The sequence below is a fragment of the Coregonus lavaretus genome, assembly GCF_964263955.1.
Source record: "Coregonus lavaretus genome assembly, chromosome: 7".
Classification (NCBI taxonomy): domain Eukaryota; kingdom Metazoa; phylum Chordata; class Actinopteri; order Salmoniformes; family Salmonidae; genus Coregonus; species Coregonus lavaretus.
This window is the reverse complement of record NC_139994.1, coordinates 43,322,371-43,342,734: the sequence shown is the minus strand read 5'-3', so window position 1 is coordinate 43,342,734 and position 20,364 is coordinate 43,322,371. Positions and strand designations below refer to the sequence as shown.

General features: G+C 44.1%; 1 protein-coding gene across 1 annotated transcript; it reads right to left on the bottom strand.

Moving 5' to 3' along the window:
• Nucleotides 1-12,435: 12,435 nt before the first annotated feature.
• LOC311132652 (small ribosomal subunit protein eS4-like) lies at nucleotides 12,436-19,260 on the bottom strand. Its single transcript, XM_084165915.1, has 6 exons — nucleotides 18,625-19,260; nucleotides 17,968-18,148; nucleotides 16,052-16,149; nucleotides 15,364-15,535; nucleotides 14,479-14,636; nucleotides 12,436-12,604 (listed from the first exon to the last, which is right to left on the bottom strand). Exons 1-6 carry the CDS (start codon nucleotides 18,649-18,651, stop codon nucleotides 12,503-12,505), a joined length of 738 nt encoding a protein of 245 aa, XP_084022041.1. The 5' UTR covers nucleotides 18,652-19,260; the 3' UTR covers nucleotides 12,436-12,502.
• Between the last annotated feature and the right edge of the window lie 1,104 nt (nucleotides 19,261-20,364).

The window sequence follows — 20,364 nt, the reverse complement described above, 5'->3', positions numbered from 1 at the left end:
CGAGGAAGCCACTTCTCTCCAGGAAAAACATCAGGGACAGACTGATATTCTGCAAAAGGTACAGGGATTGGACTGCTGAGGACTGGGGTAAAGTCATTTTCTCTGATGAATCCCCTTTCCGATTGATTGGGGCATCCAGAAAAAAGCTTGTCCGGAGAAGACAAGGTGAGCGCTACCATCAGTCCTGTGTCATGCCAACAGTAAAGCATCCTGAGACCATTCATGTGTGGGGTTGCTTCTCAGCCAAGGGAGTGGGCTCACTCACAATTTTGCCTAAGAACACAGCCATGAATAAAGAATGGTACCAACACATCCTCCGAGAGCAACTTCTCCCAACCATCCAAGAACAGTTTGGTGACGAACAATGCCTTTTCCAGCATGATGGAGCACCTTGCCATAAGGCAAAAGTGATAACTAAGTGGCTCGGGGAACAAAACATTGACATTTTGGGTCCATGGCCAGGAAACTCCCCAGACCTTAATCCCATTGAGAACTTGTGGTCAATCCTCAAGAGGCGGGTGGACAAACTCCAAGCATTGATTATGCAAGAATGGGCTGCCATCAGTCAGGATGTGGCCCAGAAGTTAATTGACAGCATGCCAGGGCGGATTGCAGAGGTCTTGAAAAAGAAGGGTTAACACTGCAAATATTGACTCTTTGCATAAACTTTATGTAATTGTCAATAAAAGCCTTTGAAACTTATGAAATGCTTGTAATTATACTTCAGTATACCATAGTAACATCTGACAAAAATATCTAAAAACACTGAAGCAGCAAACTTTGTGAAGACCAATACTTGTGTCATTCTCAAAACTTTTGACCACGACTGTACAGGTCTGCATCTGTCACGCCCTGGCTCTGGGGACTCTGTTATGTTGAGCCAGGGTGTGTAGAGTCTATGTTTTGTGTTTCTATGTTCAGGATCTAGTTGATGTGTTTCTATGTTGGCCGGGGTGGTTCTCAATCAGAGGCAACGTGAATCAGCTGTTGCTTGTTGTCTCTGATTGGTAACCATACTTAGGTAGTCGTTTGGCATTTGTGTGGTGTGGTATCTTGTTCCGTGTTGGTTTGTTTGTTAAACCGAGGACTTCACGTATCGTTTGTTGTTTTGTTCGTTGTGTAAGTACTCTAATAAAAGATGTACGCATTCCACGCTGCGCCTTGGCCCGTTTCTTCAAATGACGATTGTGACAGAAGATACCACCTCGACTGGGTCAAGCAGCGTGAAGAGGAGAGAGGTTGGACTTGGGAGCAGAGGATGGAGAGTCTGGCGAGAGCCATGGAGGCCATATCCACGGGGGAGAGACAAGCCCAATACATTTTTAGGGGGGGGCTCACACCGTGGACGACGGGGCTGCTGGAGGCAGATGAGGGGCGAGTTTGTGGACAAGGAGAGAAGGCCACCGGGTTACGGGAGCCATTGGTGATTAGAGGGAAGGAAAGTGTAGAGGCACGGCGAGAGGTACTGAAGTGTGTTGCCAGTCCGGTCCGGCCCGTTCCTGATCCCCGTATAAGGCCAGTGGTGTGTGTTCCCAGTGCAGTCCGGCCTGTTCCTGTCCCTCGCACCAAGCCTGTGATGCACGTCGCCAGCCCGGCCCGGCCTGTTCCTGCCCCTCGCACCAAGCCAATGGTGCGCGTCGCCAGCCCGGCCCGGCCTGTTCCTGCCCCTCGCACCAAGCCTATGGTGCGCGTCACCAGCCCGGCTCGGCCTGTGCCTGCTCCCCGCACCAAGTCTATGGTGCGCGTCGCCAGCCCGGCCTGTTCCTGCTCCCCGCACCAAGCCTATGGTGCACGTCGCCAGCCCGGCCCGGCCCGGCCTGTTCCTGCTCCCCGCACCAAGCCAATGGTGCGCGTCGCCAGCCCGGCCTTCACGTATCGTTTGTTGTTTTGTTCGTTGTGTAAGTACTCTAATAAAAGATGTACGCATTCCACGCTGCGCCTTGGCCCGTTTCTTCAAATGACGTTCGTGACAGCATCTCAAAAGAGAGGAGGAGATTTCCGTGTAGCACTTATCCTTCATGAAACATGCTCGTCCCAGGAAACAATGTCAATAAAGTTACTGAAAGCAGATCAGAACCTGTGATAAGAACATTCAAATGGTTCAACTGTCAGTAATATGAAGTAGGTGTCAGGTAAAGAAATGCTGGAATTGAATGAAAAGTCACTCACAGGAATACAATTATGACTAGACAAAGCTAATAAAATATAAATAGATTTCATTCAAACAAATGCACACATATTTCTGCAAACAACCTCGTAAACATCAATCTACAAGCCTGAACACACACACTTCTTGTCCCTAACATAAACCAGCCAAGGACGTTGCTGTAGCGGTGTGTCAGAGAGCATACAGTCACAGTCATGTTGTCCTGTCCTGCCATCCATACCCCCGTCCCCACCATCACCACCACACACCACACACACACACACACTCTCCCTTACACACACACACTCTTTCTCTCCTGCAGGGTGTGTTGTAGTGGTGCTTGGTGGCGAGTTGAGTCTACAGGCTAAGTACTGTGGGAGAAACAGGGCGCCACACTCTCTCTCACACACACACACAGACCATGACACAAACTCTCACACAAACACACACAGTGACACACACACACACTTACTTCTCTAGGTGAGTGTACAGGGCAGGCCAAGTACAGTGGGAGGAACAGGCCGTCTCTCAGCAGTGCCCATATGGCCTTCTGGAGGCGTCAGGAACAGGGGATGGAGGGAGGGATGAAGAGATGGAGGGATGAGGTGACCAGCAGTGGTGTAAAGTACTTAAGTAAAAATACTTTCAAGTACTACTTAAGTCATTTTTTGTGGTATCTGTATTTTACGTTACTATTTATATATTTGACAACTTTTACTTCACTACATTCCTTAAGAACATTATGTACTTTTTATTCCATACATTTTCCCTGACACCCAAAAGTACTCATTACATTTTGAATGCTTAGCAGGACAGGAAAATGGTCTAATTCACACACATATCAAGAGAACATCCCTGGTCATCCCTACTGCCTCTGATCTGGCGGACTCACTAAACACATGCTTCGTTTGGAAATGATGTCTGAGTGTTGGATTGAGCCCCTGGCTATCTGTAAATAAAATAGAAATCTAGAAAATGTGTCTGTCTGCTTTGCTTAATATAAGGAATTTCAAATTATTTATACTTCTTTTACTTTTGATACTTAAGTATATTTAAAACCAAATACTTTTACACTTTTACTCAAGTAGTATTTTACTGGGTGACTTTCACTTTTACTTGAGTCATTGTTTGTTATGGTATTTTTACTTTTACTCAAGTAGGACAATTGGGTACTTTTTCCAACACTGGTGACCAGCCACCTGAACAGGAGATGGAGGGAGAGATAGAGGGAGGGAAAGAGAGGGAGGGAGGGATAAAGAGAGGAAGGGATGAGGTGACCAAGCAACCTGAACAGGGAAAGGAGGGGGAGGATGGGCTCATGCGGTCACACACTTACACAGGATGTATTTTAATAGTGGCTCCCTCTTCATCTCCTGTCATTTATGCACTGATGTATAAAACACTGGATGGGTGAAAGCAAATTCACAGGAGCTATCAACAGTAATGCTTTTACCAACTCAAACCACATTTTATTTGTTACATGCTTCGTAAACAACAGGTGTAGACTAACAGTGAAATGCTTACTTACAGGCCCTTCCCAACAATGCAGAGAGAAAGAAAATAGAGAAATAATAGAAAAGTAAAACTCATAATAATAAAAGTAATAATAAATACAGAATGAGTAACAATAACTTGGCTATATACATGGGGTACCAGTACCGAGTCGATGTGCAGGAGTACGAGGTAATTGACGTAGATATGTACATACAGTGGGGCAAAAAAGTATTTAGTCAGCCACCAATTGTGCAAGTTCTCCCACTTAAAAAGATGAGAGAGGCCTGTAAATTTCATCATAGGTACACGTCAACTATGACAGACAAAATGAGGAAAAAAAATCCAGAAAATCACATTGTAGGATTTTTTATGAATTTATTTGCAAATTATGGTGGAAAATAAGTATTTGGTCAATAACAAAAGTTTCTCAATACTTTGTTATATACCCTTTGTTGGCAATGACACAGGTCAAATGTTTTCTGTATGTCTTCACAAGGTTTTCATACACTGTTGCTGGTATTTTGGCCCATTCCTCCATGCAGATCTCCTCTAGAGCAGTGATGTTTTGGGGCTGTCGCTGGGCAACACGGACTTTCAACTCCCTCCAAAGATTTTCTATGGGGTTGAGATCTGGAGACTGGCTAGGCCACTCCAGGACCTTGAAATGCTTCTTACGAAGCCACTCCTTCGTTGCCCGGGCGGTGTTTTGGGATCATTGTCATGCTGAAAGACCCAGCCACGTTTCATCTTCAATGCCCTTGCTGATGGAAGGAGGTTTTCACTCAAAATCTCACGATACATGGCCCCATTCATTCTTTCCTTTACACGAATCAGTCGTCCTGGTCCCTTTGCAGAAAAACAGCCCCAAAGCATGATGTTTCCACCCCCATGCTTCACAGTAGGTATGGTGTTCTTTGGATGCAACTCAGCATTCTTTGTCCTCCAAACACGACAAGTAGAGTTTTTACCAAAAAGTTCTATTTTGGTTTCATATGACATTCTCCCAATCCTCTTCTGGATCATCCAAATGCACTCTAGCAAACTTCAGACGGGCCTGGACATGTACTGGCTTAAGCAGGGGGACACGTCTGGCACTGCATGATTTGAGTCACTGGCGGCGTAGTGTGTTACTGATGGTAGGCTTTGTTACTTTGGTCCCAGCTCTCTGCAGGTCATTCACTAGGTCCCCCCGTGTGGTTCTGGGATTTTTGCTCACCGTTCTTGTGATCATTTTGACCCCACGGGGTGAGATCTTGCGTGGAGCCCCAGATCGAGGGAGATTATCAGTGGTCTTGTATGTCTTCCATTTCCTAATATTTGCTCCCACAGTTGATTTCTTCAAACCAAGCTGCTTACCTATTGCAGATTCAGTCTTCCCAGCCTGGTGCAGGTCTACAATTTTGTTTCTGGTGTCCTTTGACAGCTCTTTGGTCTTGGCCATAGTGGAGTTTGGAGTGTGACTGTTTGAGGTTGTGGACAGGTGTCTTTTATACTGATAACAAGTTCAAACAGGTGCCATTAATACAGGTAACAAGTGGAGGACAGAAGAGCCTCTTAAAGAAGAAGTTACAGGTCTGTGAGAGCCAGAAATCTTGCTTGTTTGTAGGTGACCAAATACTTATTTTCCACCATAATTTGCAAATAAATTCATTAAAAATCCTACAATGTGATTTTCTGGAATTTGTTTTCTCAATTTGTCTGTCATAGTTGACGTGTACCTATGATGAAAATTACAGGCCTCTCTCATCTTTTTAAGTGGGAGAACTTGCACAATTGGTGGCTGACTAAATACTTTTTTTCCCCACTGTATAACTAGGAATAAAGTGATTAGGCACCATGATAATGATAAGTCAAAAAAAAAGTTGGTGCAAAAAGGGTCAATGCAGATAGTCCGGGTAGCTATTTGGTTAACTATTTAACTAACTATTTAGCAGTCTTATGGCTTGGGGGTACAAACTGTTCAGGGTCCTGTTGGTTCCAGACTTGGTGCATCGGTACCGCTTGCCGTGCGGTAGCAGAGAGAACAGTCTATGACTTTGGTGGCTGGAGTCTTTGACAATTTGTAGGTCCTTCCTCTGACACCGCCTGGTATAGAGGTCCTGGATGGCAGGGAGCTTGGCCCCAGTGATGTACTGGGCCGTACGCACTACCCTCTGTAGCGCCTTGCGTCGGATGGAAACTGACATATGGAATTTTTTAAGATGGTCATACTATGGATCATTTAGCTATTGATTTTGAATTTTAGGACCCCTATAGGTATATATAATAATAATAATTTGATAAAATATTGATTTTGCCCTTTACTACTAAAGCACATTGAACAACACGTTCATAAATGGCAAAAAGGACAGTCAAAAAATAAATCATAAGAAACAAGGTTTTGAAGTGTCTGTCCTAAATCTATGAGATGTTTAAAAAAAATCAGGAAATATATATATATATATATATATATATATATATATACAGTACTAGTCAAAAGTTTGGACACACCTACTCATTCAACAGTTTTTCTTTATTTTTACTATTTTCTACATTGTAGAATAATAGTGATGACATCAAAACTATGAAAAAACACATGTGGAATCATGTAGTAACCAACAGTGTACAGTCCTGTCTCCTGCTGTGTGTGTGTGTGTGTGTGTATATGTGTGTCTCCTGCTGTCAGGATATTTGGGTTGGAATGGAACTACAGTACTGAGATGAGGGGGGACTGGGGAGAGAAGGGGGAGGGATAGGGGGACAGAGATCAAGAGGAGGGAAACTAGAGAGGAAGAACTGGGGGAAACTGGAGCGGGGGGGGGGGGGGGGGGGGGGGGGGTGGAGACAAGGAGGACAGAATAGGGGACTGACTGACAGTTTGGACTGGATCATAACCCACTGATATCGGAATAGGGGAAGGGGATTGAATGAGGGGGACAATAGACAGAAAAATAGGGTGACGAGAGACCAAAAAGATGGACAGAATGATTGGGTGAAGAGATACAAGTACAGCGGGGAAAAAAAGTATTTAGTCAGCCACCAATTGTGCAAATTCTCCCACTTAAAAAGATGAGAGAGGCCTGTAATTTTCATCATAGGTACACGTCAACTATGACAGACAAATTGAGAAAAAAATATCCAGAAAATCACATTGTAGGATTTTTAATGAATTTATTTGCAAATTATGGTGGAAAATAAGTATTTGGTCACCTACAAACAAGCAAGATTTCTGGCTCTCACAGACCTCCACTCGTTACCTGTATTAATGGCACCTGTTTGAACTTGTTATCAGTATAAAAGACACCTGTCCACAACCTCAAACAGTCACACTCCAAACTCCACTGTGGCCAAGACCAAAGAGCTGTCAAAGGACACCAGAAACAAAATTGTAGACCTGCACCAGGCTGGGAAGACTGAATCTGCAATAGGTAAGCAGCTTGGTTTGAAGAAATCAACTGTGGGAGCAATTATTAGGAAATGGAAGACATACAAGACCACTGATAATCTCCCTCGATCTGGGGCTCCACGCAAGATCTCACCCCGTGGGGTCAAAATGATCACAAGAACGGTGAGCAAAAATCCCAGAACCACACGGGGGGACCTAGTGAATGACCTGCAGAGAGCTGGGACCAAAGTAACAAAGCCTACCATCAGTAACACACTACGCCGCCAGGGACTCAAATCCTGCAGTGCCAGACGTGTCCCCCTGCTTAAGCCAGTACAGTGGTCCTCTGTAGCTCAACTGGTAGAGCACGGCGCTTGTAACGCCAAGGTAGTGGGTTCGATCCCCGGGACCACCCATACACAAAAATGTATGCACGCATGACTGTAAGTCGCTTTGGATAAAAGCGTCTGCTAAATGGCATATTTCTATTTCTATTTCCAGGCCCGTCTGAAGTTTGCTAGAGTGCATTTGGATGATCCAGAAGAGGATTGGGAGAATGTCATATGGTCAGATGAAACCAAAATAGAAATTTTTGGTAAAAACTCAACTCGTCGTGTTTGGAGGACAAAGAATGCTGAGTTGCATCCAAAGAACACCATACCTACTGTGAAGCATGGGGGTGGAAACATCATGCTTTGGGGCTGTTTTTCTGCAAAGGGACCAGGACGACTGATCCGTGTAAAGGAAAGAATGAATGGGGCCATGTATCATGAGATTTTGAGTGAAAACCTCCTTCCATCAGCAAGGGCATTGAAGATGAAACGTGGCTGGGTCTTTCAGCATGACAATGATCACAAACACACCGCCCGGGCAACAAAGGAGTGGCTTCGTAAGAAGCATTTCAAGGTCCTGGAGTGGCCTAGCCAGTCTCCAGATCTCAACCCCATAGAAAATCTTTGGAGGGAGTTGAAAGTCTGTGTTGCCCAGCAACAGCCCCAAAACATCACTGCTCTAGAGGAGATCTGCATGGAGGAATGGGCCAAAATACCAGCAACAGTGTGTGAAAACCTTGTGAAGACTTACAGAAAACGTTTGACCTGTGTCATTGCCAACAAAGGGTATATAACAAAGTATTGAGAAACTTTTGTTATTGACCAAATACTTATTTTCCACCATAATTTGCAAATAAATTCATAAAAAATCCTACAATGTGATTTTCTGGATGTTTTTTCCTCATTTTGTCTGTCATAGTTGACGTGTACCTATGATGAAAATTACAGGCCTCTCTCATCTTTTTAAGTGGGAGAACTTGCACAATTGGTGGCTGACTAAATACTTTTTCCCCCCACTGTATATATATATATATATATATTCAAACATATTTAACCCCTTTTTTGGGTAGGCACAAAACTACCTTCATACTTCCATTCGTATTTTTTTTTAAAAGACCGGTACCGGTTATCTTCAGAAGAATCCCGTGACACTTGTGGGGCTCATAGAGCAAAATGGAGTCTCCCCTTTCCATAGAGCAGTTATTATAGTTTTTAGGTCAAACCGTTCGGATGCTACAGACGTTTACTTGAGAAGACCGATTTTTGGGATGTCTCATGGTCTGACAAACACCTCTCTAGCTTTGCCATCTTTCACCACAGATGCGGAAGTGCGACACTGGCTGATCAAATAAAATAAAATAATATTTGTCACATGCGCCGAATACAACAGGTATAGACCTTACCGTGAAATGGTTACTTCCAAGCCCTTAACCAACAATGCAGTTCAAAAAATAGAGTTAAGAAAATATTTGCTAAATTAAATAAAGTTAAAAATTAAATAAAAAGTAACACAATAAAATAACGAGGCTATATACAGTGGGTACCGGTACCGAGTCAATGTGCGGGGCTACAGGTTAGTCGAGGTAATTTGTACATGTAGGTAGGGATAAAGTGACTATAGATAATAAACAGAGAGTAGCAGGGGGGGTCAATGTAAATAGTCCGGGTGGCCATTTTATTAATTGTTCAGCAGTCTTATGGCTTGGGGGTAGAAGCTGTTAAGGAGCCTTTTGGCCTTATACTTGGAGATCCGGTACTGCTTGCCGTGCGGTAGCAGAGACAACAGTCTATGACTTGGGTGACTGGAGACTTTGACAATTTTTTGGGCCTTTCTCTGACACGCCTAGTATATAGGTCCTGGATGGCAGGAAGCTTGCCCCCAGTGATGTACTGGGCTGTACGCACTACCCTTTGTAGCACCTTACGGTCGGATGCCGAGCAGTTGCCATACCAGGCAGTGATGCAACCGGTTAGGATGCTCTCGATGGTGCAGTTGTAGAACTTTTTGAGGATCTGGGGACCCATGCCAAATCTTTTCAGTCTCCTGAAGGGGAAAAGGCGTTGTCGTGCCCTCTTCATGACTTTCTTGGTGTTTGGACCATGATAGTTTGTTGGTGATGTGGACACCAAGGAACTTGAAACTCTCGACCCGCTCCATTACAGCCCCGTCGATGTGAATGGGGGCGTGTTCGGCCCTCCTTTTTCTGTAGTCCACGATCAGCTCCTTTGTCTTGCTCACGTTGAGGGAGGGGATGTTGTCCTGGCACCATTCTGCCTCCTCCCTATAGGCTGTCTCATTGTTGTCGGTGATCAGGCCTACCACTGTTGTGTCGTCAGCAAACTTAATGATGGTGTTGGAGTCGTGCTTGGCCACGCAGTCGTGGGTGAACAGGGAGTACAGGAGGGGACTAAGCACGCACCCCTGAAGGGCCCCCGTGTTGAGGATCAGCGTGGCAGACGTGTTGTTGCCTACCCTTACCACCTGGTGGCGTCCCGTCAGGAAGTCCATAATCCAGTTGCAGGGGGAGGTGTTTAGTCCCAGGGTCCTTAGTTTAGTGATGAGCTTTGTGGGCACAATGGTGTTGAACGCTGAGCTGTAGTCAATGAACAGCATACTCACATAGGTGTTCCTTTTGTCCTGGTGGGAAAGGGCAGTGTGGAGAGATTGTGTCATCTGTGGATCTGTTGGGGCGGTATGCGAATTGGAGTGGGTCTAGGGTTTCCGGGATGATGGTGTTGATGTGAGCTATGACCAGCCTTTCAAAGCACTTCATGGCTACCGACGTGAGTGCTATGGGCGGTAGTAATTTAGGCAGGTTACCTTCGCTTTCTTGGGCACAGGGACTATGGTGGTCTGCTTGAAACATGTTGGTATTACAGACTCGCTCAGGGAGAGGTTAAAAATGTCAGTGAAGTGTACTATTGTCTACATTTTCAGCTTAGAATACAAGAGAGAAATTGTAATTATCCCATATTAACACGGAAATCATGTTACATCGTTTTTTGTCCAGTAAGTAGTTGCTTGACCTGGGGGATCGTCTGAGCCCAGCCACTCGGACAGCTGATGAAACTGTGGGTTTGCACAACTGAAACATTTCTGAACAAACTGTCAGAAACCGTCTCACGGAAGCTCATCTGTGTGCTTGTCGTCCTCGCCTGGGTCTTGACCGGACTGCAGTTCGGCTTCATAACCGACTTCAGTGGGCAAATGCTCACCTTCAATGGCCACTGGCACGCTGGAGAAGTGCACTCTTCACAGATGAATCCCGGTTTCAACTGTACCGGGCAGATGGCGTCGTGTGGACGAGCGGTTTGCTGATGTCAACGTTGTGAACAGAGTGCCCCATGGTGGCGGTGGGGTTATGGATGGGCAGGCATAAGCTACAGACAACGAACACAATCGCATTTTATCGATGGTAATTTCAATGCACAGAGATACTTAACAAGATCCTCAGGCCCAGTTGCACCATTCATCCACCACCATCACCTCATGTTTCAGCATATTGCACGGCCCCATGTCGCAAGGATCTGTACACAATTCCAGAAAACTGAAAATAACCTAGTTCTTCCTTGGCCTGCATACTCAGACATGTTACCCATTGAGCATGTTTGGGATGCTCTGGATCGACCTGTATGACAGCATGTTCCAGCTCCCGCCAATATCCAGCAACTTCGCACAGTGATTGAAGGAGTGGGACAACATTCCGCAGGCTACAATCAACAACCTGATCCACTATGCGAAGGAGAGGCATATGGTAACACACTATTTTTTTATATATTTGTATTTAACTAGGCAAGTCAGTTAAGAACAAATCCTTATTTACAATGATGGCCTACACAGGCCAAACCCCGACAACGCTGGGCCAATTGTGTGCCGCCCTATGGGACTCCCAATCACGGCCGGTTGTGATACAGCCTGGAAACGAACCAGGGGGTCTGTAGTGACGCCTCAAGCACTTAGATGCCGTGCCTTAGACTGCTGCGCCACTCGGGAGCCCCAGACACCGACTGGTTTTCTGATCCACAACCCCTACCCCCCCAGTTGTGTATTATCAGTCATGTGAAATCCATAGATTAGATCCTTATGAACTCTTCAATTGACCCATTTCTTTATTTAAACTCCAACGCAGTATAATCTTTTAAATGCAAGTCCCCTGTAGCTCAGTTGGTAGAGCATGGCGCTTGCAACGCCAGGGTTGTGGGTTCGTTTCCCACGGGGGGCCAGTATGAAAATGTATGCACTCACTAAGTCTCTCTGGATAAGAGAGTCTGCTAAATGACTAAAAATGTAAAAATAATGTATATATTTTCCCAGTGTAGCTCACCCTAGAGCGATGAGTCCAATTTCTCCTGATGGTGGCGCTGTGGGGCCATAGCTTGAACCCTACCATTGCTGATTGCAGCCCTCTTCATAGTCTTCTGCAAGGTGAAAACTGGAAGACGTCCCATAATGACCAGCAGCAATAACATGCCATATGTCCAACATTGCCCAAACCACACTTTCCAGTGCATGACAATGTTGATCGAAGATTGAATGCCCATATACACACAACCTGGTTTTAGTGAATGTGAATACACAAAGTGTTTAAATGTAAATGATCACAACATGCTTAGCACATACTGTAATGTTCAGTGAGGTTATGATCACATAAGCACTACATTTACGTCATTTAGCAGACGCTCTTATCCAGAGCGACTTACAGTTGGTGCATACATTATTCTTTTTTATTTTCATACTGGCCCCCCGTGGGAATCGAACCCACAACCCTGGCGTTGCAAACACCATGCTCTACCAACTGAGCTACCTCCCTGCCGGCCATTCCCTCCCCTACCCTGGGCCAATTGTGCGCCGCCCCATTGGTCTCCCGGTTGCGGCCGGCTGCAGCAGAGCCTGGATTCGAACCAGGATCTCTAGTGGCACAGCCTTAGACCACTGCGCCACTCGGGAGGTTACTAGGCAGTGTAAATAACAGGCCTCTCACTAGTTGACAAGGAACTGACAAATTTTCCATCAAAACACATTTCCCTAGTCTTTCAAATAATTTACAAACCAAATAATTTACTAACATCAACATGGAAAACAATAGTCAAGTCAGCGGTTGGATTTTGTTGTAAATAACATTGTTTTTATTTCAAAGCCAAAATGCTTAGACCTACATATAGGACTTAGCTGCTGCCGGCCTTGGCAGCGATTCTCTTGTCTCTCTCCTCAGCGATTGTGAGACGGATACCCTTTCCACGGGGCAGGGACACCCACGGCTTGTTGCCCTGGAGATATGGGGGGGTGGGGAGAAAGAGGAGGGAAAACAGAAGATGTTACAAAAGAAAGGTGGTAAAGAGGGAATCTACAAACATGGCACAGGAAGTGGTCAAATGTAAGTGGATAAAATATAATTTTCAATAAAAATTAACCTTGGTTCTTAGGAAAATTGAACATTTCATCTTAGCTGTGACAAATACTGATGTTAGTCTAAAAAGACCAAAACCTGCCGATAATGCGTGGGACCGATAAATTAATCAGGCTGTAGTATGTACTTGTGTTAAAGGGATATTTCACCCAAATTACACGTTTCCTTACCCTGTCAGCAGTCTACAGACAAGGTATGAATCCATGCTTTGGCTTAGTTGTCATGGCAGTCCCCAAATGCTAACATTTTAGCATTTGTGGCACATATCCAATTTAAGTCATGGGACCTATATTAGCATTTTTCGAGCATCATGTCCAAATCATCTAGAAGTACCTAAAAGCAGGCTATCCAACAGGTCGATCGCAAGCTACCAGTAGCTTACAGCCCACCTATGAGTAGCTTGCCAAACAATTCTGAAAGTACATGCAATTTTCACATGTTCCACCGCAAACTGTCAAACAAATCTCATCAGTATCAGACACCGCAAGCTCCCAGCGACTATCTAATCAACGCAACATTATCCCATCCCTGGTTAGCCACGATTTTCTTCAAAATCCAAACCTAACAATATCTGCCAATTAATTTCCAGCAATATTGCCCCGGTCTGTCTGTGTGGTGGGCCCTTTTATCGCTCTGTGTGTAACCAGTTGATGTGATAACAGTATTGTGGGTTGACAGATATACTTTCCCCAAAACCTTCTCAAATATATGTTAAATGCAATGTTATTCATTTAATGTTAACTGCTTACCTGGCAGAAGTATATCATGATTAAGTTTATCATGTGTATCTATTATTTGCCAATTTTGCCATGAAACGAGCAGCCGCAGTACAGAACCGTCGCTAGACCGGCACATTACTCACTCGCTAGATGCACAATTAAATGGCCAGATGTGCAATTAAAGGGGAATTACACTCAAATCTAAATATGGTTTGTTTTCTTCCGGACACATTGTTTGTTGTTTCTATTAACAATTGTCATTTTAAGAGTGAAAAGTCAGAACATCATTTGGGAATATAAAACAGAATTGGGGGGTGGGTCTGATTTTATAGGGCCACCCCTTTGTTGTTTATTAACCATTATCTTACCAGGTATAATGTCAGAAAACAGTGCACTACTTTCTCTTGTATATTATGGACACAGGGAAGAGGAGAACGTGCCTATTTGAAAGCTAGAAAATAATAAAGTAGCTCTCATGCTAAGGTTGGAGAACCCTGATCAAAAATGTATTGTGAAGCTCAACGTCACTTCTAGATGATTTGAACATGTGCGAAAAATGCTTACATTGGTCCCATGACTTAAATGGGATTTGTGTCACAAATACGTGAACATTAGCATGTAGAAACAGTGCCAGGGAAACTAAACCAAAGCATGGATAGCTGTCATACCTTGTCCATTGACTGCTTACAGGGTAAGGACCAATGTGTCATTGTGTCCCTCCACAATGGTTGTCTGCAGCCTAGATGGTTTGGGATGGTTGGTAAACCTACTGTTCATCATTGTCAAGTGTGCCAGCGATTGAGGATAGAACCAGCAGACAATAACACACTGGTACCGAAGACATAGCATTGGCTTTGTTCTACCTCCGTACAATCACACATGAGTACTGAGCAACTACATGAGTGTCAAGAAATGGAGGGGATGAGCAGTGTTGTCAGGGTGTCTGTAGTTCATGTGTGTATGTGGATGTGCAGGTATGTGTTTGAGTATGCGTGTACGAGTCTCCTCTGCTTACTTTGCCAATGATGAAGATGTTTCCAAGCCTGGTGGCGAAGATGTTTCCAGCGCTATCCTTGACGTGCACCACATCAAACGAGCCAGGATGCCTCTCCCTGTTGGTGATGATACCGATACGTCCCAAATTGGCACCGCCGGTCACCATGCACAGGTTACCTACAGGGAGAAGAGGGAAGAAGAGGGGAGAGAGATGAGGATAAAGACTGCGCTTCAAAAGTATGCCAAGTTTGATTGGGTAGCTCAGTTGGTATAGCATGGCGCTTGCAACGCCAGGGTTGTGCATTAGTTTCCCACGGGGGGCCAGTACGAAAAAAAAATATGTATGCACTCTGCTAAATGACTAAAATGTAGTATTGTTGCTTTGCATCAGTCAAATCTGCAAAAAGTTTCAAAGATGGTGCTTAGTGGATCCAATGGTCTGAATGAACAGACTTGCATTTCACAATTAATTTTTCCTACAACATGTCAAAATGAGTCAAACATCCAGTTCTACATTCACCGTTGAAGAAAATGTCACCCTCTACCATGGGATAAGCAAGACTACACAAAATCTTAAATTTAGTTACTATGCCTGTCTAACAGTGTCTGAGACCAAGCGTCCCTGCAAGCCGTGGGATGCAAGACAGATAGGAATAGTAGGAAACAAGTTGATGTGTGCAGGGGGAACATAACAGCACTGAACAAGCTGCACTGTAACTTATCCTGCTTTCCTAATAATTTTTCAAGACACAAGCCATAGACATTACTACCCACTCCCTTAATAGATTTTATATGTAACACTTTCAAAAATCTTAACACACTAACCTTAAAGACCGCTTTCCTCACAGGTATTAATTTCCCTTTCAATCACTTTAAAAGTATATATTGTTAACTGTGATGTTACCTGTGTCAAACTTGATGTGTTCTGTGATCTTGCCGGTGGCGAGGTCGATGCGGACTGTGTCGTTGACCTTGATGAGGGGGTCGGGGTAGCGGATCGTGCGTGCGTCGTGGGTCACCAGGTGGGGGACTCCCTTGGTGCCAATGAGGTTCTTCTTCACCTTGCACAGTTTGTACTGGAGGGAAGGAGAGGGGGAGGTGATGAGGGGGATGGGAGAGGAGAGAGGAGAAAGTGAGTGATTGTTATTGCAGGGCTTCCCAAACCTAGTCTCTGAAATATAAATGCTTAATTAAAAGGAAAATCCACTAGAACCTCTTTTTTTTCATTAGTCCACTGTTGATAGTCCAAAAATGTTTTACATGTCAGCAGTTATTCACAGCTTGGTTTTGGAGCCTAAATCCTAATATGATAAACAAGCATAAGTACTCCAACTGAAATCGCGCTAGGCATTTACACAAAAGGTTGAATTTGTAACCGTTTCACATTAGGATTCATTCAATTCTTTTGGTTGGAGCTCAGAACTTCTTAGAGGTATTGGTGAGTGTTTTTTCAGATCGTTGGTCAAAACCAAAGACTGTCTTCATCGCTCCCTCCATACAGAACATTATATTGTACTGCTTGGTTTAAAAAGTTAGGCCTGAGCTGTGAATTACTAGACTCCCAAGCATGTGTGACAACGTGTGTGTAGTACCTGGGCCTCCTCAGCGGTGATGCGGTGAACGGTGAAACGTCCCTTCACATCATAGATCAGACGGAAATGCTCTCCAGTTTTCTCAATGCTGATCACATCTACAGACAGACCACACCAGTTCGTGTCAATGATCAAATCCAGAACAGGCCAACACTACATCACAACATTGTCTGTCAAAGCAGAGCTAAAACAAAAGTCAGCATTAGATCAAATTCAATACACAATCTGTCAGTCAGGATCAAATTCTCATAACTGGGAACAAAATGACACCGTGCAATTCAGATACCTGTAGTCAGAATGACAGTCAACCCAACAATATATAGTCCCTTCATAATAGTAATAATTAGGTAGGTGCTTAGATTTGTCCTATTTCACACATGTACAAGTTCGTATTAATACGGGTGAATTGGACATTTGTTTTTACATATCCCACTCCTGAGATATCATCGGAGAGTGGGGCGACGGCCAGGGTCTGCCATTATCAACAGCGACCATGGAACATCAAGTTCCCTTTTCACCTTGTCGGCGCGGGATTCGAACTAGCGACCTTTCGGTTACTGGTCCAACAGTCTAACCGCTAGGCTACCTGCACAATACAACTAAAAAGCACAATACAACTAATTCCATTGTACATCAGCTAGCTAGCTAAAGACTGGTAAATCTTAAGACTGGTGGAGGGGCACTATACAATTCCTCTAGACTCCATTGGGTATCAGAGGGAAACATCTCACACCGTTTTGCCATCAAGGTGTGTGATCTAGCCTTGTGGTGCACCAATGAGGGAGAGGGCATGGTCCAGTGACAAAGCCACTCCATTGTAGATTAATGGCTCGGCTAACATCCCACTGTATTGTTTTTCTAACAGTAGTGTGTGAGCTAGCCTTGAAGGAGAGGTGTTACATGGTCTGCATTTACATACTGTGAGGCTTCACCTGGCCTGGGAAATTAATCACAACACCATCATTACTCTCTTGGCAGGAATAAAGGTGCTATGGAAGTGTGTGTGCGTGCAAGATGGTGTGTGCATGAAAGTCTGGTGGGGTGTGTGCCTGAGAAAATGTTTGAGTATATGAGAGTGAATGTCTACTGGTGTGTGTACAAGTATGCCTGAGCCCCAAGGGGGTTATGGGTGAAGATCCAAAAGAGATTAAATTCCTTGAAGTGGGTTCACAGATGTCCATCCATCAGGTGTGAGGTGCACTTATCTAACCAGAAGCCATGAACACCAAATTAGAAAACAAGTGAGGAATAATTTGACAAGCGTGATCAAGATATCACCATAAGCCTCCGCCCCCAAAGCCGAGACTAACTACAACAAAATGAAACTCACTCCAATCACTAAGCATGGCATCTCCCAAGTGCAAAATTCTATAGACATTTATAGCAGAAGCTTTCAGTCAGTTCAGTGCCTTACAGCCAATGTGATGTGCCCATCACAACAGCCCAACTACAACTGGAAACATTTACAAATGTAATTTCACAGCAACAAGGGGCTACATGTCCTATAACCTACATGTCCTATAGAAAATGCATCCCTACTTTCAGTTAGAGCTCAGAACTTCTTAGAGGTATTGGTGAGATTTTTTTCAGCTCATTGATCAAAACCAAAGATTTTCTTCATTGCTCTTTATTTCCTGCTCTAGTCACTGGCTAGGTGAAAGCATGCATGGAGTGGAACAGTTCCCTCCCCCTTCTCACCCCAAATGCACCCTCCAGTCCTTCCCATCCCCTCACTCCATTCCCATTATCCTTCACCTACCCACCCACACCTTGCATCCCCCTATCCCCTAGTCAGACTCACCCATGAAGCCAATTGGGAAGGTGACATCACTGCAAACTATACTCCTCTCCCTTCCTCACTCAAAACATACTCACCCCATCCCTTCCTCACCCACCCCTCATCAAACCCAACTCACCCATGAAGCCAGTGGGGTAGGTGACATCAGTGCGGACCTTGCCGTCAATCTTGATGAACCTCTGCATGCAGATCTTCTTGACCTCGTCTCCGGTCAGGGCGTACTTCAGACGGTTCCTGAGGAAGATGATGAGGGGCAGGCACTCCCTCAGCTTGTGGGGACCAGTGGAGGGACGAGGCGCCTACAGAGGAGAAAATAGGACGTGGTATTTTAACTGCTATATGAGCAGTAAACAATGACCGCTATAGACAATGTAGGGACGGCAGACAACTACACAGGAAGATAGCTATGCATTAAAACGGCGATATTTGAATTATTCAATAGTAACAGTTATACCTTGGCTAATAGAAAGGGTCAGAAGCAACGAACTTGTTCTTGCCTATACTTTCTTCGTGTGTTTTTTTTATTTTTTTTATGTCTGTTCAGTTGCAGGTGGTTCGCCATACACCAGAGAATATTCAGAAAGACAAATCCACGTTATGCACAGAGTTAAGCGTTACCGCAAATTTTTTGCTGCCAGACATATATGCAGGAACTAGTCGTTTCTATGCGACGCGGCCATAGATATGAATGCCCCTCCATTTTGCTAATAATCTGCAACTAGCTGGTAACATTGTGGTTTTAACACCATTTAGGTATGAAGTAAATTGTACTTACGAACACTCCGGTGAGCTTGTCAAGCATCCAATGCTTGGGCGCTGCAACGCGCTTCAAGTGCTTCTTCGGTCCTCGTGCCTAGTAACCACAAAAATAACTGTCAACTAGCTAGAATGTAGTTAAACTTTCAAGCAACAGCTCAACAACGACAGACAGCTCAGTTTCATTCGAGACACCATGTGACCTGTCTGGCTAGCAGAGTTTAGCATCCAAGCTAGCCATTTCCTACATGGTATTTCGACTGGGGCCTACTCGATAAAAGCACAATAAACCGGGTTTATTTTTACCCAATTCTCTCTGCAAAAGGTTTGTGCTCAATTGCCACGGACAGGTATACACTTTAGAAATAGACTTTAACATAAAAGCTGTGGTAGCAGAAACATTTGGTTCAAATGGGCAGCATTGACGCTAACTAGCTAGCCGTTGGCTCCGAATGCCAAATAAGTCAGTTTTTCGAATATAGTTTCATAGACCAAAACATAAGTTCTTATTTCAATACAGGGATTAACCATCGCAAAACGTATGTATTTTCAAATCATCACAGTTTTATGTGCGATATTATATTCAGAAAAAGTGATGTTTGACGATGATTCTGGAGAGAATCGTTCGGAAACACAGCTCACCATGTTGGAGTCTGCGGGGAAAAGGACCTCCCACTTTCAGGCCTTAGAAAATAACACCAAGTACTGTGCATGACGAGGGACAAACAGAGCGGAATTTATATGGTCCGCTCTCTTGTGTCGAGGAGAATAACTGCAACTGGATGTTCCTTGAACTTGTTAAAAATATGGAAGATGGTTATTTTAGCAGGCCAGTTACACATAATAAAGTCAGTATTTTTATTGTATTGAATGGTACAAATACTGATATGGCTCTCACTGATTCTTATATGATTGTAAATATTTAATATATTTCAAATTAATCATAGAGTAGCGATCCTCGCTATATGAGCCATGTTACAATTCTCACCAAGTGTATTAACCCTATTGGCGTGATGTGTAGGATGTTTGCCTATCACGCCGGAGGTCTGGGTTTGCTTCCCGCTTACTCCGTTCACTACTATATTCTCAAAATGTAATAGGCCTAAGCAACGCATACACAGTTGAACAACTTTTCATAATATTGATGATCTTGATTCGCAAGTCTAGCCTACATGTCTTCATCCTAATAAACAAATAAATGTTGGTATGTACTGTAGCCTATGTGTTTTTGTCTTCTCCGAGCCTCTCAGATGTCCTTTTGCCATCTCTTTCAGGAAATGTCAGCGCGTGACAGAGCCTTTCAGCTTATGCTGCGCGAGATAATAAAGCCGTTCTGAGGCGCATGTGTTCCCAATTCCCATGCCAAATGTCACTAGTGGCGTCCTTCTCTCTGGCAGCTTGCTTTCATATATTTTAAGTGTATACTCAATTTATCTTCACATAGTTACACAAGTTAAGGACTTACACAACAAAGGCACCGCATTATGCTTGACCCCTGGCCCTCAATAAACATGCAACAGTGTATGTCTGTTGTAGCCTATCAATAGTGTGTTTTTATAAATTTGACAGATTTTTCTCAAATCATGCCTATGAATATTCTGTGTTTTGTTGCTATAGGCCAACCGCCCATCTTCCTTTTATTATAAGACTTGCGTGACCTGTTGATTTTTTAGAAGTCACCACTAGATGGCGACATGTTCTAATAAAATGTGAACCGTTTTCAGCAATCAAGGGTTTATGACTGAATGAACTAAAATAA